The sequence below is a fragment of the Panthera uncia genome (genome assembly GCF_023721935.1).
Source record: "Panthera uncia isolate 11264 chromosome C1 unlocalized genomic scaffold, Puncia_PCG_1.0 HiC_scaffold_4, whole genome shotgun sequence".
NCBI lineage: Eukaryota > Metazoa > Chordata > Mammalia > Carnivora > Felidae > Panthera > Panthera uncia.
Window position 1 is genome coordinate 18,370,893 of NW_026057585.1, and position 26,538 is coordinate 18,397,430.

The 26,538-nt window shown below is 34.0% G+C and overlaps 1 protein-coding gene across 2 annotated transcripts in view; it reads left to right on the plus strand.

The window, feature by feature from the left end:
* COL11A1 (collagen type XI alpha 1 chain) overlaps positions 1 to 26,538 on the plus strand; it is a 218,620-nt gene that overhangs the window by 139,282 nt on the left and 52,800 nt on the right. For both annotated transcript variants that reach the window (XM_049616699.1, XM_049616700.1), the window contains 6 exons: positions 2,878 to 2,931; positions 7,884 to 7,937; positions 10,624 to 10,731; positions 11,339 to 11,428; positions 11,686 to 11,739; positions 26,386 to 26,493. In XM_049616699.1, coding sequence (XP_049472656.1) covers positions 2,878 to 2,931; positions 7,884 to 7,937; positions 10,624 to 10,731; positions 11,339 to 11,428; positions 11,686 to 11,739; positions 26,386 to 26,493 — 468 coding nt within the window. The remainder of the gene's footprint in view (positions 1 to 2,877; positions 2,932 to 7,883; positions 7,938 to 10,623; positions 10,732 to 11,338; positions 11,429 to 11,685; positions 11,740 to 26,385; positions 26,494 to 26,538) is intronic.

Here is a 26,538-nt window from a genome sequence, read left to right on the forward strand (position 1 = left end):
GATAGAGCCAAGCTTCTTTTCCTGTGTATTAATTGGTTCATCTTCATTGTAATCAGAAAATGTGCATATGTTTTTATATATAAATTTATATAGATATACATTCACAAATGTTATTTATTGAGTGCTTAAAATGTTCATGTTTAGAGTCTGTTAACCTCATGCCAATGTCAGCATATAGTTACTCCATTTAAGAACAATTTTAACTTGAGGTGATTAAGACTTATAACTATTATAAGATACAGTCTATTTATAGAAGACAAAAAATCAAAACTCCTTGCCAATGGGAGGTAAAAAAAATAGCCTTAACATTTATTTAGTAAGTGTCTTTTCACAGATTACCTTGCTGTACATGCACACCCTCATTTAGATAAATTTGTTGCCACTGCCCTTCAACAACATCAAAGGGGCAGTGTTTTTTGACCAATAAAATTATGATTTTAAAATTAATGCCATGAGTAGTTAATCCACTTTCTTTTATTGGATAGACTATTGAGCCATTATGATTATTTAGAATTAATCACTTAATATTTGGAATATATACTTAAAGAAAAATGATGATATGAATGTTTTATGTAGTCTGTTAACACTGTTCCCTCAGGATATGTAGGAAAGCCATTAAAAATCGTGTTGCAGTCACCCCTAGGCGATGTCATTTTGATCTAAGATCAAATTTAACAGTTTTAAAAGGTTATAATATTTTGCAATAAAAGTATAATCTATATGTCTCAAACTAGCAAATATAAGATAGTGAACATTTATACTTACAGATTTGTAAGAAAACATATAAATGGCTTGTGCTGATGGCAAAACACATAATTTGAGAGGCATTTTAGTATGGGCGGGGGAAAAGCCTGCTGCATATTTATTATCCTTTAGTGGTCACTCTCTGTGTCTTTATTTAAAACTTTTACTAGTTCCCCCAATTGGCAGCACATTTATTCCTATATGTATCAAAATAATAATAAAGTACAAAATGTGTCCTTATTTACTGTTTTGAAATACTGAACCTGCATGAAGTCTACTAGCAATTAACTACTTATTTCTGCGTTTCACCTTTAATCGGAGGGCAAAGCTAAATCTTAGATTACTGTACACATAGTGCCTAAGACATAGATCTGTAATATATGGCTTTGAAAGAAGAAATGTTTAAATGATGGCCGAAAATGTTTTCGGGCCTTGGTTAAAAGCATTCCAGTTTTGGTCTTTTCGGAGGATGGCACTGGAATCACTCAGGTGATCCTGGGAGACATGAGCAAATCACTGAGCGAACAATAATCTTGTGAAATGTCATAATAACAGTCATTAACTAGAGCTGCTAATTCACATGGCAACCAGTGTGTCAATAAAGATGAGATCAGGGACAGAGCTGGTACCGTCAGGAAGCCTTCCTCCTGAGGTGTTACAGCCAATGTAGAAAAAAGTCTTACTCCTGGGGAACAAAGCCATCAGTGAAAAGAATCTCATTTTTTTAATATTAAATATAATTTATTGTCAAATTGGTTTCCATAAACACCCAGTGTTCATCGCAACAGGTGCCCTCCTCAATGCCCATCACCCACTTTCCCCTCTTCCCTACGCACCCCCCCATCAACCCTCAGTTTGTTCTCAGTATTTAAGAGTCTCTTATGGTTTGAAACAAACCTTTTTTCTAACTCAGCATTAAAAAGCATTGATAATTTGAAAATAGAGTTTTGTAAATAATCTATTTTTAAGATAGATTTATTTAAATAATTAACATACAGTGAGAGGTATGTCTGTTACCATTTAAAAAGTTATTAAAATGGGGGCGCCCGGGTGGCTCAGTCGGTTAAGTGCCCGACCGGCTCAGGTCATGATCTTGCGGTCTGTGGGTTCAAGCCCCATGTTAGGGTCTGTGCTGACAGCTCAGAGCCTGGAGCCTGCTTTGGATTCTGTGCTCCCTCTCTCTCTCTGCCCCTCTCCTGCTCATGCTCTCTCTGTGTCTCTTAAAAATAAATAAATGTCAAAAAAATTTAAAAAGTTATTAAAATGATCATTTCTTTCATTCCTCCAGAGGGTGAGAATATTTCCGCCTATACCTATTAAATCTGTTTTGAAATCTGACCCCAATACTTAATGGTTTCTGAGTAGGGTGAACGATCCATAATGCAGACTAAAGAAGCAATCTATTTCTTCTAAGTATCTAAAACACAGGAACCACACAGAGTTGTTTGCTTTAAGTACTTAGTTAATTGCTCCATTTATTTCTTTGGTCATGACACAGACAGCATCCCTTAGAGAAAGTGATAACATGGTAGATGTGCTGTCCAGTGCTTAATAAAAATGATGTGTTCAGGATGATATTTAAGAAAACCAACTGGGAAAATTTGGCCCCAATGACACGTAAAATTGAGCAAACCTTACCCTGTTTCCTTTACTTGAAGAAATTGAGAGACAGAGTGTAATTTGTTTGGAAGTTTCATTCTTATCAGGTAGAAGCTCAGACCACCACTAGAGGACACTATCTTTCTATTGTACAAATCTTGATGCACAGGAAATCGAATTACAAACAGAGCACCAAAAAGAGGGGAAAATGTTCATTTGTCAAGTACTGAAGAACTAACCTTTTTGTAAAAATTTTAAAAATCTATATGAATGTTTTTTTAAAAAAACAGATGCTAATGAAATCATTTAAATGTAAAATGTTCATATTGGAATTACAGTTTTCTCTTGGTCACAGTTACAGATAGAATTACCCCCAAAGAGATATACACACATACTACTGTATGTAAAATCAACAGAACATCGAAATATATATAATGAAAATATGATGATAAGATTGTCCCACATATACATTTAAACTATAAAACAGTTCAATAAATATTTGTGACATATGGTGTTTAATATTTTTGATTTCAGGGACCACCTGGGAAGGATGGCCTGCCAGGACACCCTGGACAACGTGGAGAGACTGTAAGTGACCCCATTCTTTTGACTGAAATTTTCCATCCCTGGCTCCTCATCATCTCACAGAAAGCTACTTTATTATTAATAGCTCCTTTACTAGGTTAGGGGCAATGGAGAAATTATTTTCATTGAAATTTTATTTTATATATATAGAGAAAGACCCAAATTTGTATCCAGCTACAAATGAATATACTTAAGGATGGAGGTGTTACTTGATTTGATTGTCCTTACTGTCAATAATAGCACTTTGGGGATGAGTTTAGGGAGAAGACCCCATTATCATTTGGACACCTCTGCAAAGTTGTTGACCTTGACCCTTTCACAGAAGTATTTGTTTATAGATATATTCCATCCAACCCTATCACCCTTCCACTCCCTAACAGAAATACATTATACTTAACCATGCAAATAATGCATTCTTCTGTGTAGAACAAAGGGATGAAATATTTTCTGTTGAAACCATAAGGCTATAATTAGGTTGAAACTATCTCAAATGCATCCTCTCACCTCAAGTAGGAAAATGTAAATGAAAAAAAAATGTATCTGAATTTTATTTTAAAATTATGAGGAATATAACATTAAATAAATGTCTGAACAACTTCTGTGAATAACAATGATTTGGACAGGGGAAACTGACACTTTAAGCACAGTTTGAGGCTGCTGGTGGGTTTGTTTATTTATTCTGCCACTGTTACAAAATCATGTGTCTGGCTTTTGCACTGGGATGTTAGTCTAATCAGAAGTTATCATAGCTTAGCACATTTCCTTGGAATCAATACTTGGATTGCACCATTGATTAATTTTATCCAGATTTCTTAAGGAAATCACAGCACAGACCAGCTTTGATGATGTGATTCAAAGTCATTTTAGGGCATGCAGCCAGCATGAAGACATATTTGGAGTTGTATCGAGTGCGCACACAGCAACAAATCTGAAAACAGGATGATTTTCTGCATAGGATAAACAATCTATCAGCAGCAACTCAATTCCAGTTTTGCTCACCAACCAATGATTCTTAGTGTAGCAACTTCTTAATTTTAGTCAGATTGTAAACTTCAAAGTCTTAGATTTCAAAAGCAGGATGAAATATGATTTAGTGAGACCAAAGAGTAAAATTGTTTGGGTTTCCTCTGGGGAATTACATCTGCATGAGGAGCACAAAATAAACCTTTTAATGAAGAATCCATACTCAGATTTGCAAATGTATTCTCCAATCTTGCAGTCAGTCATTTTTAACTAAGTCATTGTGTAGCTATGTCATGGGAGTGACTCTAGAATGTTTTCAAAATGTCTTTTGGGGAAGGGATACCTAGAGAGCGGCTATTGTAAAATTCCTTTTGTCTTCAATTTAATCAAGACCTCTGTTTCTATCCAAAGGAACTATATTATATATAACATTTAAATTTAAGCAAAGAGGACAAATAGCATATTAAGTAGTGATTCTAAGATGAATGTTCTCATCTAGTAGTTTCTTATAGACAAAGGTTAGAATTACTTCTGGAAAATTGTATTCCTGATTTCAAATCCACTTTTAAGAGCAATAGTGAATCAAACTATGGTCAGGAACCTTTTTTTCTCACCTTGTTATGTGCTGATGGGGATTCAAAGGATTGCATTGTACAAGAAAGAGTCAGAATCTAGAGAAACCATATTTTGCTGTATATGTGTCACTTATTTTGAAGAAGAAATTCTTTTGTTATATCGAGATTTGTCTCGAGTAAGAAAAACTTGAAGTTTCATCTGACGTTTTATAATTCAAAGCTTTTTAAGGCCACTGGCAATAAAAAGAAATAATTTCTATTATACTGAAACAACCCAAATTTGCCTCCAAAACACACTGCCAAATCCCACAGTGATCCTAAGATTAACTTAGTCTCTTACAGATTATCAGAATGTAAATGAACATTTTTCTTGGGTCTTACCGCAGATGCAATGTGGCAAATTGACCTCAGTTTTCAGGAACTTTGAAAAACATAATTTAACTTGTAATTCCAAAATTAAATGGCAAGTGTAGTCTTATTAGATGATAATGTTGAACAAGCATACTCCATTGTGAACTATAAAATTTTCTTGTACATGGTTTATTTGTGTCACATTTATTAGATATTTGCAAACATTCTGAATGTTTTAAATGAGCATAGACACTATGCTGTCCCCCATCTCCTCCCAAATCCGTCACCCACTCAGATGTGCTAACATCTCTCTTCCTTTCCACATTGTTTGCAGAATTTCCCCAATTAAACATTGATTTTTAATCAATTGATTTTCACCATTAATTATTTATTGCAATTGTTTTTTCATGTACTGTTCTTGTTCTCACAGTTACTAAAAAAAACTTGCAAGAGTATTTTTTTGAAGTTCACAATTGCATTTACATCTTCATGTCAAATTTACTGATCAGAAATTGGGAGAAGGGTAATCTATAATCTAGACAGAGGGAACAGGCTATGCAAATATGTGGTATAGGGCTATTTAGGGAAAGGTTAGAAAATCAGCACGGCTAAACTTTAAGACATATTTTCAAAGCAGAGAGGTAGCTAGAGTGACAGCCTAGATCCAGATTGTTTAGAAGTTGGTAATGGATGTTGCACGATATGTACTTAATAATGAGTTGATTAGATTTGCTTTAGTGAGATGGTGACTCTAGCCAAAGTGGACGAGTGTGTGAACCTGACCTGAAAAGCTGAGTGGTCAAGGACAATGGTGACTACAGTTTGAATAAAAACAGGTCTCCTCCACAAGAGAGAAGAAGCCGCATTTGAGAGAGGTTCTAAGATGACACAGTAGGATGAATGACGGAGTCTGAGGACTGAAGGGAAGCCTGGGATATCTAGTCTCTCTGCTAGTAATAAGAGAACACAGGAGGAAAATCAAAGGAGAGTATTCATTTAGTGAGCTCCATGTTGAGAATATAAAGTTGAGGAGAGAGTGTGAGGTCCAATTAGAAATGCCCAGTAAGCACTTATGAGAGAGTTATAGGGTTTGACACAGATTAGAGATTGAGGAAGAGTTTGTTGCAGAGGAGTTCATCAACTTATAAGTAACAATAGTGGTCCAGAGGGTTATTGAGATAATCTACGAGTAGATAGAGTGTGGGAATAAACCCTGTGAACAAATCGGTAAGAGGAACAGCAAGCTGTTATCTGTCAATGGGAAAGAAATATGTATATATACATACACATCATACACACATGTATATAGGTATGCTGATATGTGTATATACGTGCGTGTGTGTGTAAATTTCCAAACCAATAACTTGAAAAAAAGTTAAAATACTAAATAAAATCTACAATATATTCTCCTTATATTAATTTGTCTTGCTATTAAAAGTGGTATCTCAAGACAAACCCTGTTGATCTTAGGAATTAATGGATGTAGGGGTGCCTGGGAGACTCAGTCCATTAAATGTCCAACTCTTGATTTCGGCTCAGGTCATGATCTCATGGTCATCAGATTGAGCCCCACATAGGACCCCACGGTGGAAGTGGAACCTGCTTAAGATTCTTTCCCTCTCTCTCTGCCCTCTCCTGTTCGCTCTCTCTCTCTCTCTCTCAAAAACAAATAATAAATAAATAAATAAATAAATAAATAAATAAATAAAATTTTAAAGTTTTAAAAATTTAAAAAAAGAATTAATGGCTTTAAAAAATAGAAGGGATCTATTTTTTTTCCCTGTTACGTCAAGTAAAGTAATTCCAAATACAGCTTCTTTTCCTTTTCCCTACTTACAAAATTTTGTTATTATAATTTAATCAGTTGCCCGTTACATAAGCACAGGGCTACCAGTTTCTGCCCTTTGCTTTCCGGTCTTATTATTTTTAGTCTCATTTTACCATAAATACTTTTACAAACACTATTTGCTTTAATTCATTTCATCTGAAGTTTTTCTCCCTGTATTTTGAAGCTTCTTCTCCAACTGTTAAGTGTAAGTTAACTTACATGAGAGAAAAATTTGCTAATCATAAAACAGTCATACGGGATGAATAACCCATGAGTCTAGAGAAATATAGACACCAAAATATATGCTCAAAGGCTTTGTTTATTGGCTACATGCTGCTTACATCTACCAGATTTTCTCTTAATGACTGCGTTATTTACAAGGTACAGTTGTAACTACATTTTGGGATATTTTAAGAAAGAAGACTGATAAAATGCTAAAATGATTACTAATCATGCAAAATTTTTTTTTTTTTTTTTATAAATGTACTCTACATATGCTCTGGTTTCTCTTCAGATCGCATAAATCTTTTGCCTTTTAAATGTACTCTACATCCTGTTTTGTTTTATTTTTGTTTTTATTTTGTTTTGATTCTATTCTTGTTTTATTTTACGTTGGAATGCTGGAAAGAGAAATGCATTAATATGACAGACCTTAGATTTATCTCTGTACACAGAGCCAGTGGCCTGTTTCAAGAATGCCAGGGGACACCTGGGTGGCTCAGTGAGTTAGGCATCCAACTCCGGATTTCTGCTCAGGTCATGATCTCACGGTTTGTGGGATCTAACCCTGAGTCAGGCTTTGAGCTGACAGTTTGGAGCCTGCTTGGGATTCTCTCTCTTCCACTCTCTTTGCCCCTCTCCCATTTGCTTCCTCTAACTAAACAAACAAACAAACAAACAAACATTAAAGAATGTCTAAATCATCATTTATTTCATCCATAAGCATTGCTATGTTAAAATTCTCACTCTGACTAGGTAGATTAGGGCTAAGAACACGTTTTTCCTTCATCTTCATCCCAATGTCTTATTTAATTTTTTAAGTTTATTGAAAGTAATCATTGGACTATAATGTGAAATAGTGAGGACGGTAATTTTGAATTTCAAAGAAAACTAGAATATAATTTATATTTAAACATTTAATAATGAGTATTTTTAACCAAAAAGTGACTTTGTTTTAATGTGAGTTACCTTACAAATTTGAATCTATGCTTTCGTAACGTCTAGCTTTCTTTCCTCAGGGATTTCAAGGCAAGACTGGCCCTCCGGGACCAGGGGGTGTCGTTGGACCACAGGTATGTCCCTTTACTTTATTTCTCTAAGAAGATTTATTTTCCTATTTATATTTTCATCTTTTCTATGCTGTATAAAATCTGCCCATTTTATTATGATTCAAAATGTTGTACTTTATGTTTTATATACCAGATTTAAATGCATGCCACTGGCCTATCTCAAGTAAACTTTAGCAAACTTTGCTTAGCTGAAGTGATTATTTCAGTTAGATGCATAGAGAAAAGAGAATGAAGCAAATAATGAAAATTCAGTCAGAAAATTCACAATGAAGTTAACATAAAAGCCTGACCATGGTACTACCTACTAACACTACCAAAATGCTTTATTAGAAAGGCCAACCATAATATTTTCCTAGAATTTCAAATTACAAAATGACTTCAGATTTCTGAGTATAAATTAGATTTAGATGTATAATATATTACAAATATAATATAAATCTTTGAGCACAACTTTTTTCCCCTAAAACTGTAATATTTGTCATTATTACATGTTTCTTAATATTTTTGTCTTTGTAATGATTTCCATCAATGATAAAATATTAGTTTGTAATCTTTGTATATGTGTAAACAATGACAAAGACGAATAGCTTTTTCGACATAGGTGGCAGAAAGAGTCCCAATGATTGATGCAGTATACTGAATCATGGAATAATTTGTGGGAATAGAAAATATTTATTCTGACAAAGTGGTATTGAATGGACAGAACATATTTAGTTTATTCAGCTGGAATTTTACCCCTGCTATAGCAAAAGAGCAAGAGCAGTTGAATAAGTGTTTTAATTATTTAATTGCATTAAATGGCTTTTTCTCAGCCTATAATTCGTTCTTAGCACTTCATGCATCCACACACACACACTCACACACAAGCATGCACATCCAAATACATATGGAACTAAAGAAACAAAAAACTGCATCATCTTTCTAGGAATATGTGTGACAGAAGCAAAAATGAAGAATTCTTGGATTGGCTAATCATTTAATTCCAAAGATGAATCCCAAAAAAAGGGAAATGCTGTTTGTTCTTTTATAAAGAAAATATAGTATGCATTATTTTTTTTTTTGCATACTTTTTTGTGTGTGTGCTGACAAGCTCTTAACTGCTTATGAGGTTTAGTTAAAAAAAATACTCCCTCAATAATTACCTTCAAAATATCTTATTTTTTCCACTGCAAGCAGCTTCATGGCAATTTTCTGTGAAAAACTATAACTGAAAGAATTATTCCTTTTAATTAAATAAATGAAGTTAAAATACAACTAGAATGTAGACATCAAGGGGTTTCCCTGAATATTTCAGGACCTTATACCTTTTGGAAATTCATCTCTGCCTAATGTAGACATCTGGCTTCTGAGATCTTTGTTGTTGTTGTTCCTCCCTACTTTAAGGCATAAAAGTATCAGGTGTTTTGTTGAGGATGCATTTTCATTGAGTTAGTTTTCTTCATTGGTTCTTTTAAGAGAGAAAATCCAATGTCCTATTTCAATAGCCTAATTTTTATATTAGGACAAAGGAAGTGATTTACTAGGAACTATATTGATTGCAATATTTAATATTCACTCCATTTTTTGTAGTCATGTTGCTCATTTTTCTCAATAGTGATAGCCATTAAATTAGGATCAATTTTACATTGCTTACTATTGAAATTCCAGTGATCAGATATTCAAGAACAGTTCCTTTCCGGGGGAGTATTTGCACATTAACGATAAATCGAGGACTTTAAGTAATACATAATAAAAGAATTTAAACCTAGAAATTTACACTCAAAGTTGAGGCAGATATGCTCTGTATCCAAGACCAGAGGCAAAGAATCTGTTGCATTTTTAGAAAAATAACAGGGAATGATAATGCGTAAACAACTTCAACAACACATGCCGCTGTTTAACAACCTTGGCATCTGGAAACTTTCTCTTTATATGCCTTTAACTTAAATCCTTCATTTTGCTTTATTCCAAGTGGAGATAGAGAGCAACTGGTCACCATTCTCTATTTACACTTGAAAGCTCATTAAACTTTAGCACCACCAAACAGCACCACTCAGGGGACACATAAATGACCTGATATTTTTCACTTTGGCATTCTGCAGCAATTTAAGGCAGCGGGCTATTTGTTATAGCTTTTGGCCGGGAGGAACTGCCAGCCCAAACTCACAGCCTTCAGGATCTCCCTGCTACATTCCCTAGATTTTGTCAAATGAATATAGATTAACTCTAGGGAGGTCTCCAGTCATGGAAATTCCAAGGAGAACTACTTTGGTTGTTTGGTTTCCAGGGGACCCAGGCTTCTTATCGAGCAGTGATTCATTGAGTAGCTACCCCTGTGGTACCAATGCTTCTTCTACTCCTAAACTCATTGATATCTTATATGAAAAAAGAGGGAATGGGATGAAACTGTAGTTAAAAACTGTGGTTTTAACTGGCATCATTCTGAAGCAATTCTGATATTAAACAAAGAAAATAGCTTTTTGAGTTTACCTATGTATGTCCCTTGTACACTCAGATCCTTACCAAGGACAACACTTACTCTTTTCAGACTCCTCCTGGATCCGTGCTGCTCTTATATGTTTTGTAGGACATTATGAAAATAAATGAGAATAATAAACTATTGTAAAAGGGAGTAGTACTTATTTGGGGTTTATGTTATCTTTATGAAAAACAAAAGCACAATCTAATGAGGTTTTGATTTCCAATTTAGGGACCAACGGGTGAGACTGGCCCAATAGGTGAACGAGGACATCCTGGCCCTCCAGGCCCTCCTGGTGAGCAAGGTCTTCCTGGTGCTGCAGGAAAAGAAGGTGCAAAGGTATGACATGCTTATGGAATTTTCTTGGCTAAAAACATCCATTTACTTTCCACTGTAGCTTTTTATCACTTGTCCATAGGGTCTCTAACTGTTAGCACAGTGTTTCAATGGATCAGAAAGATATATCAGTAAAATATTTAGTTATTGTACTTCAAGGTGTGACTGAACAATAACATAAGACCACTTAGCATCACTTACCATAAAGCCATCCATGTATGTACATTCTTTTTTTTTTAATGTTTATATTTATTTTTGAGGCAGAGAGAGAGCATGAGCAGGGGAGGGGCAGAGAGAGAGGGAGACACAGAATCCGAAGCAGGCTCCAGGCTCTGACCTGTCAGCACACAGCCTGATGCGGGTCTCAAACCCATGAACCATGAGATCATGACCTGAGCCAAAGTCAGATGCCCTACCGACTGAGCCACCCAGGCGCCCCTGTACATTCTTAAATATGATTAGTTCATTATAATGTATGTGGCATTCCACACAATATTCTCATTATTGAATAACATTTAGGCCTTACTTCCAGGTTAGACATAATAACAGTTTTGCTTATAGAAACCTGTAGAAATTATTCTCCATGACTAATGTGTACTATATTCTTTAGGGTGACCCCGGTCCTCAAGGTATCTCAGGGAAAGACGGACCAGCAGGACTGCGTGGTTTCCCAGGTGAAAGAGGTCTTCCTGGAGCTCAGGTATAATCAGCATATAGATAAAGCATCTGAATGAGATTGCTTATTGAAACATTTTTCTCAGGACTTGACTAAGTAAAGATTCATGAGTAATGAAGGGGAAATATGTAAGCATAAGCATTGATTATCATAATATATATAGCAATATACATTTGTGTCTAAAAACACTTCTTAACGTCTTCATTTTAGAAATCCTACCTCCCCTATTTATATTCAATTCACATTGATTCATTTTCTTTGTTTTTATTCTCATTTCCCAGGGTGCACCTGGACTGAAAGGAGGGGAAGGTCCCCAGGGCCCACCAGGGCCAGTTGTAAGTATGATTATAATAAATAGCCATGCTACCCTTGGTTGCAAATTATGGCTCTTCTTTCATTACTCTCATGCTGTGATCCCACAGTGTGTGGGAGAGAAAATAAACACACGTCAATCAAATCAGTCAATGCCTGGTTTCTACTAATTGCATGCGCTAATGAGTGCAGACACAGAAGAGTTTAGACGATTGGAAATATTTACTCCACTGCTACTGTCAGGAGGTAAAAGGAGCTAACTTGCTTCATAAATGCCCAAGGAAATGAATCATAATTTGTCTTATTGTGAGTACTTGATGAGACTTGAATTTTGTCAATGCTTTTAAAAAGCAGGTTAATTTAACCTTATGAAATAACCGGAAAATGAGAAAATATCAGATTGTTACTTCACCTTTTCTTTTTTGAGATATAGATCAATCCCTCTGAAAGCAATTGAATACAGTCTTCATTTTCTCCCATGAATTCACCTTTGTTCTTACCTTTTCTCAGAAAGGTTACCAGTAATAGCCAAATTGCCAATTTTAGTGGCCTCATCTCATTCTCTATTTTATTTCACCAGTCTGAAAAGCTGGAAGTGGCTTTAAATCCTCTCTCAACTTCCTAGTACAAAATGTTAAAGTCATATTAGTGCCCCCTCCAATGTTTTTTTAAGGCGTCCCTTTTCTTTATTTCCACTGCTACCACCTTTGTCCAGACTCTTTCCTGTCTCTCCTTGCTTAATAGTGTCTTCATTCATGCCTTCGACTCCATCCCTTTAGCCTCTGCAGTTTTGCCCATTGGTTCTAGAATTACCGGTACACTGTGCCATTCCTCTGCTTTAATGCCTCTTGTGGTCCCGTGCCACCTTCAGAAACAGACTCCTTAGCATGACCAAGTCATCCTCATGGCTTGGTGCCAGTCACTGTAGCTTATTTTATTTGCCTTATTGACTACATCTAATTCTACCCAATTTAATGCACTGAACTTCTTGCTTCTCAAACTACCATGATCTTTTACACTTTGCAGAGAGTATACTATTTACTTTTCCCCTTCTTACAGAAGACCCCATTTTTCCTTTTCTACTTGACAAAAATTCTATTTATCTATAAAGATCAAGCTTAAATGTTAAATCTCTATGTGGTCATCTCTTGACACTTTACTTCCATTTCATTTTTTGGTGAAATTTTTTCACCCTTAGTGCTCTTTGTTATGGTTTGTGTTTCAGAAATTACTTTGGAATATAGCCGGGTGTCTCTCTCATTAGAATGTGAGTTTCTGTATTTTAGTACATTCACAGCATGGTGTCTGACAGACAGTAATCATTCCATATCTACCTATTTGAGTTGTCAGAAAGCCTTATATTGGAGTGAAGTGTATATAGCATAACTAATACTGAGAACATGGCATTTTTCCTTTGGGTGATTGATTAACATATTTAAGCTGAAGATCACATAAATGTCATATTACAGTGATTAAGGTAGGTATGGACATATTGTAAAGATTTTTTCAAAAGAAAAATAAGTATTTCAATAACTATATTTGGCCTTCTATATGCGCAAAAATATGTAGAACACTTAAAATATTCTGATAAGTAAGTGCTGGTAACACTAGCAGGAACAAAAGTTGAACACAACAGAAGTTTTTATTTGAGCATAGAATCTTCAAAATGTTCAGCACAATGCAATCCATTTAATCAGAATTTCATATTCTAAACTGATTTTATTTTAGAATATATATATATTTTTAAGATCAAGTTATTGTATCTGTGAAACCTGAATCACCATTACAAGAATTAAATTGTTTAGTTTTAGGGCCCAATCAAATAATGCTATCTAGGTGTTTGGAAAAGTTAATATCCATGTATTTGTATTTGTATTTGCATAGTATACACAAGAGATATACTTTAATAGACTATTAATCAACAAGTATTTGCATATATAATTATATATTAAATATGATATAAAAATCTAATATTTATTTAGTCAGCTTTAACACCATTTATTTGGCAATACTACCTACTTCCTTATATACAATTAAGTTTGATAGAACATATCCCTTTAAGTGACCTTAAGGTAAACCCTTTCGAAAAGAAACACACCAACCTCTAAATAGCACTGCAAGACAGTCAATGATTAGATGCCTAATGGCATACAAACAATAAACATTAATTCTGCAAGGTTGGGAGGCAGAGAAGAGAAAGCAGCAAAAAAGGTCATGCAGGAGGTGCCCCTTGAACTTGGCTTCACAGAGTGCAGAAGATTGAAAGATCATTTAAGAGTGAGAAAAAAAAAAGATAAGGCATTAGGGGATATCCGATCTTATTAAAGGGAGTGCTTTGAGAGGAAGGACTAAAATTTGATAAATTCTTGCTAGGATCCAGGCACTCTGCTATGTATTTACATAATTTAAAGCTAGAGCAGATATATAATATGGCATATGATTATTGAAGTTCTAAAGTTGTAAGTTGCAGTAATTTGAAGTTTTGAAGTTTTTGGAGCAAGTGGAGTAAAAAAATACAGTCTTTTGGAGTAAAAAAAATAAATTTTAGGGAAAATATCATTGTGTATAATATAGAACATAAATGGGAGAGACTCGAGCATGAAAGCTGTGATCAATGTCATAATACGAGTGAGCCAGTGACAAGGCCAGTGGGAAGTCGAAGGACAGTGCGGATGTCACAAACACTGGGATGGCAGGAGAGGAGGATTTATTACTAAGATTGGATGTGGGCAGTGAGGAAAGATGAAAGCTGAGTGATACCTCAAGCTTGTGTCCTTGTAGGAATGACAGCTTAGTGTTGCCTTCCATTCCCAGAGCAATTTTACCTGGTCAGGATCAACAACAACAAAGACAACAACAACAAAGACTTCCCCATGGAAACCCAAAACCTCTCAGCAGTCACAAGAGATTTTAAAAGGCTTTATATTTTGCTAATAGAAATGTTCCACAGATGCTCACTGTGAGTTCAGTTATTTTGAATTAACACCTTTTCCCATAATAAATTCACATATCTAATTCTGTATCCATCATCCAATGAAAATTTTTCATCAAGAGGAACCACTAAAGACATCATTCATATTTATTAGTTCCTTATGCTATTTCTATAATTGCTATAAAATGTACTAAAGAAGTTCATGATGATGACTTCTAGTTCGTAATAAGTTTTAACCAAGCCTTGATTACTCTATCTAAAACAATTTTTTGCATGTGAAATTTGATTGGAAAAGTTTTTATTCCAAATGAAAAGACTAAAAGAAAAAAGGTTGGGTGCCTAGGTGGCTCAGTCGGTTGAGCATCTGACTGTTAATTTGGGCTCAGGTCATGATCTCACATTTCATAGGATTGAGTCCCTCATCGTGCTCTGCGCTGACAGCACAGAGCCTCCTTAGGATTCTCTCTCTCTCCCTCTCTCTCTGTCCCTCCCCATTCTCAAAAATAAATAAATAAACATTTTTTAAAAAAGAAAGAAAACTGTTGATTTTCTAGATGTAAATCATATTTTAGCCAGAAAATTTATTCATGTTAATTCTTATTTTTGTGGTTCAAGACTTTTTATGGTGTTAGGTTGCAATTGATAGTGAACACAAGGAATCAGGAGTGGTGACTGATTTATCAAGAAAGATCACAAGTTCTATTTTGCAATGTTGATCAATGGGTGACATCAACATATCATAGGAAAATATCTGGTCATTTGGTGAGAGACAGCCAAATTCTAAGTCATAAGGGATGAAGGGGTAAAAATAACCTGTAGAATTTCTTGACTCTATAATAGATAGTTCTGAGTTTTTATCAATCTCATACTAACTTTGCCTTTGAGATTTTGACCATGTCATGGTAAATGCAGGACTGAAATTCATAACAATGGAGAAGGATGGGATTTTGCAGTTATTCATATTAAAGAAAAAAAAATATTAACGTGATGAATTCTCTGTGGGAAAGAACGTGGATAAAGAATGTGAAGGGTAAAGGAAATAAAAAAGGGCAGTGAAGCAATGTTAAAAGTGTTTATTCTTGGGACGCCTAGGTGGTTCAGTCGGTTGAGTGTCTGACTTCAGCTCAGGTCATGATCTCACGGTTTGTGAGTCTGAGCTGTCAGCACAGAGCCTGGAGCCTGTTTCAGATTCTGTGTCTCCCTGTCTCTCTATCCCTCTCCCGCTTGCACTCTGTCTCTCTTTCAAAAATAAATATTAAAATAAAAGTGTTTATTCTTTCAAACCTTAATGCTAGGAACTTTATAAATTTTATTTGATTTGATTCTTGCTACCTCAGTAGATATTATCATTACATTTTTAAAGGCAAAAAGTCAGAGGTTTAGAGAAGGTAAACAACCTATCCATGTTCATGGTCCTTTGGATATAAAAAGCCAAAAACCCTTTGGAGACATTACACAGACTCATTTCCAGATAAGTATGCCTCTCACTCTGCAAGCATTTGCTTAATCAAGTGTTCTCTTTCTCTATCTCTCTCTCTCTACCTCTCTGTACCTTTCCACCTCTCTCCACTTCTCTCTGTCAGTTGCATTTTCCCAAGTCTTCCTGACCCTTCTCCACTGCTGTGAATAATTTTGTTCAAAGGAAGAAAGTTACAGAAGTTAACATCAGAGCTAACTGGCTTTAGTATTCCTTTACGTGGTCTTTATAACTAATTTGAATGAATGTGAGATCAAACTGCTTAACCAGACGTACAGTTTGAATACTTAATGACTATAGATGTTTTCCGTATTCCATTGTATCTTTAGCTTTATTAATCCTATAATGCAATTTTTAAGGAGCCTAGGTGTGCTGTGTATTTCTGGATTACTAGAGAAATAAATTCCCTCATTGCACAGGATATTGATGAACTAAAACTAAAAGCCTTAAGTATGGGTTTTATTAATTAACAGTTCTTGCTCACAGTGAGATTTTTAAGCTTCATACATGTCACAATTTTGTACCTTATACACTATATTTTTTATGTATTCTGATCCATACAAAGCAAAATATAATATTTAATAGCCAGCCATCCAACCTTGTGTCCATATGTTTATTTATAAATATTTTTGACATTCAGTCTCTTTATTCATAATCCATTCAGTCAGAAATACAGTCTGGGTTATCTTTGTCACATTGCTATGATATCCTACGGAAGCGGGTTTACTGAACTCTGAAAGGTCTAGCTGTGATGTCATTGGCTTATGCTTGGAGGAACTACGATGTGTAGGGTTTTATCAACCAAAGGGATCTGTTTGAGGATATGAGAGATTGCTTGATGCAGGGCCCTCGTTATGAATATCCTTAGAAGAAATCTCTTGCTACTCCTAGCTTTAGAAATCTTTGTAATTTCTTTAGCAGTTAGCTAGCTTCCCCATCCCCTTTTAACTTATGAATTGTGAAACTGATTTCTCTTTTGGCTTTGACTTACAGAAATCATAGGGTCAAAATTTAGGAACTTTCCAAATTCAGTTCTATCAAAAAAGTACATGTGATATGCTTTAATATTATCTATACTATTTTATTATAATTAATTTTTTAAGTGTTGGACAGGACCCATTGAATTGATTTCATAACCCATCAGTAGATTATGGCCTGAAGTTGGGAAGGACATTTGTCTATAGTATGCATTTTTAGATTACTAATATTGTTGGTACTATCTTTTGCCATAAAAGGTTACTGTCTTATCTATTTTTTTGCCTATTTCTTTTTCTTTGTCTTTTTATTTATATTTTCTTAAATTTTATGTCTTCTTTGTAAACTGCTATACATCTTTTCTTATGGAAAAACTATAATTAAATATCTGAATACATTAGCCAGTCTATTAAGCTAAAATTATATAGATTCATTAAATAGATATTTCCTGCAAATAGCTTATGGTATACTGAAGAAGACAGATATGAAGTAGATAAAACAACATAATAAATAATAAGTAATTTATTAAAATATACAATAAAGAAGACAAGATGAGAACAATGATTTTTCCATGTTCTAATTGTAGCTATAAATAAAAATCAGTTTTATATATGGAAAGCAAATTTTCTAAAGGTTGTGCTACCAGAAGTGATAATATATTAAGAAACAGTTTTTAATGTTCCCACTTAAGATAAACAAAATGATCCCAACAGGTGCTGTGACTTTGGGCTTTTAAAGTTTGGCAAAAACCAACCGCTCACTGTATGCATGATGTTGTACACAAGAGTTGGTAATAGATGTCAGTCAAAGCACAAGCATGTTTTCTGATCTCAGGGGGTTTACTTACTAAGTGGATGTCTTGATGAACACACACAAAGCAGAAAGCAACCAAGGACTGAGTGACAAGAGAGGAAGGCAGTGAAGAATTTTTCTCACATGTTGAACATAAACTTGAATAAACATTTTATATTTGTGTAAATACACAATATATAAACATACTTATGCAAGTAAATTCTCAGATTGTACCTACCACTTATATTTTCACAAAAGAGAATCAAGGAAAGTGTATTCCCTAAACAAACTCTCTTGTATATATGTTTTTTTCTGATATGGAACCACCTCCTTACCAATAGTTATTTCTCTAGAAATAAGAAGATTAAAACAGAATGGTGCATTTAATAAAAGGCTTACATTCTTACAACCACATTTTGCCCCCTGAGAATGGTTGCAGTTAATGTGGAGATAGTATATATGAGAAGGGGCCAGACGTATAGCTTATAAAGGTGAATGTCCAAGATTTCAAAATTGTGCCATCCATACTTTCCTATGATTTCTATTTCATGACCTTTATCTGCTGATAATTCCGACTCTTCTTTTCCTCTTTGTGTGCTATTATTTTTTCTTGTCATCTCTTTCTTAGGAGTTTACATGTGTTTCCTATCATAATTCTTATTTTTGTCTAATTTTTTTTTCTACACCCAATTCCAGAGAATTTTCTTTTCACTGGCTTTTACCTAGTCCTCAATCAAAGGAATAGATAAATTCTTAAAAGGATTATACCTACTGATTAATTCATCATATACCATACTTTTTGAGATAGAGCGCATTTTCTCTATTGGAATCCGGGTTTATTATAATAGGTTTATTATATAGGTTTATTATAGTTTATAATAACAGGTTATTATGACATCCAATCAGGGATGACCAAAGGATAGAGATGGTAGGGATTAGAGGCCAAAGACTGAGATATTGCAAGATTTTGACTTAATCATTTAGTATTTATGCTTTATATTCTGGTAATGCTTGATATTTTATCTGAATTTTTGGCTTTATGATCTACAACATGTGTAATCTGGGGAGTTTGGGGGTTCCTCAAACTCCTTTTGCCGTGAAGGTCAAGTTTGCCTTAAAAGAAAGGGCAGATTTTTTTCCTCCTTCTACTTGAATTATTCTAGTTTGTAAAAACTTGTGTTCATGCTTTAAATAAAAAAGGGTGGAAAAAATCTCTACCCTTATTTTAACAGTGTTACCTTAGATGTACCGTATAACCTGGATCTTAGCGTTCTCTTCTTATAAAACTCCTCTCTAGTGGGCTGCCTTTTAACTGGATCCTGATGAGATCATTTCTCTGTTTACCACATTTGTTTACTTTACAAACGTTCCTCAGAATATGAAACACCCAGTGAAAATAACAGGAAATGCTTATCTGGATGTTCTCCTGCGTCTGAACAGTTAGAGGAATAACCACTGTTCTCTTTGCTCCAAGAACATAAACTGATACTATTGCTTCTTGTTTTATTTTCATTGTAAAGTTTAGGGGAAAGGGCTGCAGAAGAGGATTGGCTAACATAAAGTTAAAGAAAGGTAACTAAATCGAGAAATGTAAAATTCTCCCTTTTAAAAGCAGCTAAATGTTCACCTTTCAACTGAAAACATGTGACCTGTAGTGATTAATATTTACTATTAAAATCACAATATTTTATGATATTATGGTTATTATAATTCATGCAAGTCAACATATTCTATTGCCTTTGCTTTTGCATAGCAAAGAAAACAATAAAACAAAAAGACAACTACTGAATGCCTTTGGAAAACTTTTAATTTGCCATGTTCCCATTGCTGTGGAAATAATGAGTGGGAAAATGATATTTCTATAGTTTTTAGCCCTTTTTTGGTGAGTTATTTCCATTTAGCCCTTTTTTTGTGAGCTATTTCCATTTAAGCAATTTTGATGTGTTAAATATTCACCATTGATGTAAAACATAAGTATACAAACAGTTTAAATTAGGATTAAAGATATTATTCTGTGGAAAAATCTCTACCATTCTTCTAATAGTATAACCTTAAATATATCATATAAAATTCTGGACCTTAGTTTTTTTTCTTTCCCTATTGAATTTTACCACTACGCTCTTTTGAGATTGCATATCTATTTTTGAAATATATAGATGTTCATGGACAGTTCTCTTAAGATCTGTTGCATTTATACCTTAGGACAGACATTGCTCAAAGAAACTTAGAGCTATCACCACATGAAGCATCACAAAAACCTCAAGGCAAACTATTTCTGTCCCCAGTTTATTGGTGAGAAATGTGAGCCATTGAGTGCTTGGTCAGTTTGCTCAAGATGGGAATGTTAGTGGCTCCATTGCTGGAAAGGAAAAAGATCACATATACAACTGACACATTTATTTACTTAGGGTCTGCTATGTTCTAGTAACTGTTCAAAGTTCTGGAGGTCAGTGAAAAAAATAAGCAAAAATCCTACCTTTGTGGAGCTGATCACTTATCAATTTAATCTATGTTGAAACCCAAATGCATTTGTTTTAAACGGAAAATTTTATTTATCTGACAATTATAAAGCCCTCTGTTCCTTACCTAAGCTGGTTAAAGAGCTATGTAATAATTTCTATCACTATAAATGTCTACCCTTTATGGAAAAAAATGCATTTGCAACGTTTCTCAAGGGCTGATACCTACCCTAATACATTTTGTATTCCCAGTCAGTGTCAGAAGAAAGTAGATTCTAACTATGTGTTTGTGGAATGTGTAAATAGGTTCTCTTTTTAATATTGGTTTTACATTTTTTTTTTGATGAGATTTCTCCAATGATTCAGTTGGGACTAAGCGATTCATAAGGCTTATTCTTTTAAAAGTTGGCCTGGGAATATTTTGAAAAGATTTGCAAGTTTGTAAGACCATTTGCTTAATAGGTAGGTATCATCAGAGATTTTCACTATTCATTTACAGATGTATAAAACAAAATCATTGCAGAGCATGCTGTTATTAGAAATATCTAGACTTATAGAATGTTTGAAATAACTAATGGAAAAAGAAATCACAGTTGTACTTTAGGGCACAAATATACATCCAGATAGTTTCTTCTTATTGTTTTCATCTACTGTTTCAAAGTTAATGATCTGTGACAAGATCATGAAGCAATATTTTAACTGCAGGAAAGTAATGTGTTTTTATTGTTAATTTTAATGCAGGTTCTACAAGCAAGATGGCAATCTGAAATTTAATCTTATGAATGCTCCAAGGGAGTAATTAAAATAGTTAAGCTTCACCATAAAAAATAGCATATAATATCTACAAACGGTACACATTGTCATTGATCCAAATCAGCATTCTTTCTTGACTTGATGTACATGAACATTTTATTTGATTAATGTTAAATATTCAACAGACTTTGGTAGAAAATTAGTAAGCATTCTTTTCTTAAGTAAGGCTAATCATTATTTTCATATAGCTTCTTGGCATAACGTATCCAGTTAAGGAAATACATATTTCTCTTAATTGTAATACCACATTTTCTAGATAAAATATATATTCAATTGATTCTCTCTTTCCTGCAAATTTGGGAAGTTTCTATTGACTACACATAAAAACATTTAGATCCTAATTTTTTTAAAGTTTATTTATTTATTTTGAGAGAGACAGAGATATAGCGCAAGTAGGAGAGGGGCAGAGAGAGAGGGAAACAGAAGATCCAAAGCAGGATCTGTGATGACAGGAGAGAGCCCAGTGCAGGGATGGAACTCATTAACTGTGAGATCATGACATGAGCTGAAGTCAGACGCTTAAGTGACTGAGCCACCCAGGTGCCCCTAGACCCAAAATTTTCAACATATCTATTATGTTCATATATTTTATGGAAAGACCAGTGCATATCTCTAATTCTATTATCATGTTCTTACATTTATTGCTGTTACTTATAATTATTTGATGCATATAGTAAATATTTTCTGCTTTGGAAGTATTGATGAAGAAATCATAGGGATATTTACAGAACAAAATTCAGTATGCCAAATGGTGCGTTTATTCCTTCAGAAAATAATGGTAGAAAGCCTAGCATACTACGGTAAGTTGTGCAAGAAACATTTAGAAGGATGTTTCATGCTTTAAATTCTCAGAATAGTACAACCTTTAGAAAAGACAGTTGTCATCCTGTGCCTAAAGAATGGCTAGAATTTTTAAACAGTACAGACCAAAGACTTTCCAAGGTAGAAGGTAAGTGTGACCAACCATTCAGAGGTAACAGCAGGCATATTGTATTAGAGGGACAGTGAAATCTATGATATATTAGGAGAAAATAATTTACACATTACAATACTAAAATCTAAAGTAAAAAAATTCTGAGTATGTGTGTATGAGTATTTGGGCGGGGGGAGATCAAGGATAAATACATTCTCAAAAAGATACATTAATCCAAATTGTTTATAGAGTTCTGTACATAAGAAGGAATAGTTAGCTTTTAAAAATCAAAGGTGGAACCTAATGAAAAAGTCCCACACATGTGTTGAATAATTCTCCAAACTAAAAACAATTCTTTGGTTTTGAAAGTTAAATAAAAAACAAAAACAAAAACAAAAACAAAAAAAAGCTTGTAACAGTGACAAGAAGCAAAGATTCTAATGATTAACAAAGTTTAAATGAACTATATGAATGGCAGAGAATGACTATTAAGATGAATGACCTAAGCATTGTCATATTCTTTGAAGTTTTCTCATTTTAGAGGATGTTCAATGAATATGAGCTCATTCTGGTAGAAGTGGTCTTAAATGGCTTTCTCCTATTTATTAAGATTTAGCACAGTATGTTTGAATTATAGTGGTACAATCAATCAAGGATTCTTTTTTTTTTTCTAACACTATTTATGAAGTACTCAGTACTTAGGAAGATCTTTGTGTGGATTATGGCACATCAGGCCCTTACAGTATTTATCTGAAAAATAAGCAAACTATATTGGAATTAAATTATATTGCATATACAGAGTAAATAACACAATAATTGCTTAATAGGCTCGATAACTGGAAAATAATACATTTTTTAAATATAAGTTTCTGCTTCCTAGTGAATTTCTTATCATTCTAGTCTCATACTTGACGACCTCAATACAGTCTAATATGGTATCTTCTTTGGGTAGTCTTCCAACATTTGGGGGTTTAATGTCAAACAGAATTAAAGAGAAAGATTTCATGGCCTGACAAATCAAAATTGCATCTCTTTTTGTACAGTCAATTACAAATAAAATATCTCAGCACTTAAATTGGATGCTTAGTTTAGATTTTGATAACACTAATGAGTAGTAATCCTTTTCTGAGATTTTACAAGTAAAATGTTAAAGCAGAAATGTAATGCGGTCATGTGGTCTGCACCAGTGTTTCAGATAAGTAGAGACTTATCTTTCGGGAGTCACATTATATACTGTCTTCTGGTGATATTTTTCTATTACAAAAAAAAAAAGCGCTTTATCTTTATCTGTTTGTAATTCAAAGAACACCTTTCTATTTCTCTCAGTTTCATGGTCCTTGTTCTTATTCCTCTTGTTCTTCTCCTCACTCTTCCTTTCCTCCACCTACTTCTCTCTCTGTCTCTCTCTCTCTCTCTTCTCTCCTCCTCCTCTCTGTCTCTGTTTCTCTCTCTCTGCTCCTCCCTCCTTTCCCTACCTGTCTCTCCCTCCCTCCGCCTTGCCCTCAACCTTATCCTCCAGACTTTGCTTCTGACCTCCCTCTCTCTAATAAGTAGAGACAAATCTTTATATTCCTTTCACTTTTAGAGCAGTACCTCTTGAATGCAAAAATACTTAGAGGACTCTACTCTTATTTTTTTCTTCTGCACTGGCCTCTGAAATTATTCATCCAAAGTATGCCACCTGGTTAATACTTATGCCACTTGAGGTTGACTTTTTTTTTTTCATAAAATATTTTAACAGGGGCGCCTGGGTGTCTTAGTCGATTGAGTGTCCAACTCTTGATATCTGTTCAGGTCATGATTCCAGGGTCCTGGGATTGAGCCTCGTGCAGCATGGAGCCTGTTTAAGATTCTTTCTCTCTTTCCCTCTGCCTTCTGCCCCAGTCACGCTTTCTCTCTCTCTCTCTCTAAAAAAAAAAAAACAAAAAACAATATATATATATATATATACACACACACACATACATATATATATATATACACATATATATGTATATATATTCTTTAATATTATTGAATTTCAAAAACATTTTTACAGAGGCTAGATGTTTATTGTCTAAAAAACTGCAATTTTCCTTTGTAATTGTTTCTTCTTTAGTATTTGAAATATGTAATTGGTGAAAATTTAATTTTCAAACAACTCTTGATTAATTATTATGCAATATGAGGAACAATTTCTGGGTTTGTTTTTAAATATATACTTATTATAGCTCAAAAATGTCACTTTTTGTTTATATCAAGCTTAAATTTCATGATTTCTTTCACCATATTTTTGTAGTTTCTCCAAATTATTTGTCTCCTAAATTTAAGATACCCTGTAATTAAAAAATCTACAACACTGGTTGAAATAGTCCTATAACAAACAAAAAATTAAAGACAAAATCACTTTTTCTAGTGGCACTCTTAAGATTATTGCCAATAATCTCAAATCTATAGTCTCTTAATTCCTTTTAATTGCTTTAGCATTCAGATACCTGGCTACATAAAAACTATTCTCTGTACCTTGTGAATTTAGCTAGAAAAAATCATATCAGGAAGTTAAGTAGTATATATTTTTGTAATCTTTTGTAATCACTGACTATATAGATACAATTGAATAGGCACTAAATGTAAAGAAATTCCAATTAAATAACCCTTGGGAGTCACTGATATCACCAGTAGAGAGAAACAGTGGTGGCTTTGTGGACAAAGCACAAGGAGTGCAAGGTCAGGATTTATTTTGACCAGCTACATGATTTTTCTTTTTTTTTTAAGCTTATTTATCTTGAGACAGAGACAACACTAGTGGGGGAGGGGCAGAGAGAAGGAGACAGAGAATCCCAAGCAGGGTCCATGCTGTCAGCCCACAGCCCAATGTGGGCTCAAACCCACAAACCGTGAGATCACGGCCTGAGCAGAAATCCACAGTTGGATGCTTAACCAGCTGAGCCCTCCAGGCTCCCCTTGACTAGCTACATGATTATGAGAAGGATAAATGACCCCTGAGCCACAGGGGTCTCACCTTTAAAACTGACATGCTAAGGCTTCTGTCAACTCAGTGGGTTTTTTTGTGAGAATAAAAATGACAAAATGAATGTGAAATGGCTTTGTAAATTGTAAAGCACTATGTCGATACAAACTGTTGTCATTATTATCACTGTTCTTGTGTTCATACGGAATTGATTCTCTACCTAATAAAATATAAATTAGAACAAAGTCAATAATTCATATTTGTATAATAAAAAGATTTCCATTTATATGGGAAGTAAAATGTTAGAAAATAAATGTTAAGCTATTGTATTCTCCAGCTTTTATAAGTCATTTCTTCTATGATTTTTGAAATGATGTTATTATCTAAATATCTTAATTTTAAGGAAAACTGCTAGTAATCATATTTTCTAATATTTCACATTTAGTTCCATCACAAAAGAAAATGGCAAATTATAACTTAGCCATCCATCCAGGGATCTAATCCAAAGACAACGTTCTTGTAATTTTTCATTAAATAAAGTTGGAAATAGTAAATAGGTTAACTTGAGCTTTACATGACTTAGTAAATATGTTTGCATTTCCTTTATTCTTTCTTTAAATAATGATTTCTTAAATGTCTTACATGTTATTTTTTTAAGTTTACATATTAGGTATTTTTTAAGCAAATTAGTTGAAAATGTATGGCATCTTCTTTGAAACTCAATTGGACATACCTAATTATATGAATTATACTGTCAGTGTTCATAATAAAACCCAACGATCCCTGTCAGACTCTAAGATAAATTAAGGACCTATTTTCTGGGAAAAAGTCCAATCTCTGGGATAGTGATTATCAAACTTTATTATGTAAAAAATTATATTTGTAGCCTAATGCAGTGACAATTTCTGAACTCTTTTTTAGGACTTTGAAATTATGATTCAGCAAGTTTGAGGTGAAGCCCAGAAATTGCTTTGAGAAATACTAGTCTAGAAAATGTATTCTGCCAATCCGTAATAATACAGGAGTAAATCATATAAGTTATTTATTGGATTCGTGTTTCATAAAGCATTGTGAACCATTTTGAACACTTAAATGAAAAAAAAAGATACTTGTAAACATTAAAGCTTTAAAAACTAAAATTTTTATATCAATGTTTCCTAATTTCAATATCTGCGCTTAATATTGGGGCTAGAAATTAATCATTCAAATAGTACAACTATTCCTATTTGAGATCTTTGAATTGTCTAAAAGTGACTTTACATTATTTACTATACTATGAGACTCTACTATTAAATAAGTGATTCTTAAGCCAGTTTCCCATCACTAATAATAAAATACCTTTTTTCCCCGTGTACTAGGGCTCACCAGGAGAACGCGGATCAGCGGGTACAGCTGGCCCAATTGGATTGCCAGGGCGTCCAGGACCCCAGGGTCCTCCTGGTCCAGCTGGAGAGAAAGGTGCTCCTGTAAGTAATTTCAAGGAGAAAATATATTATACTGCCATTCTGCAC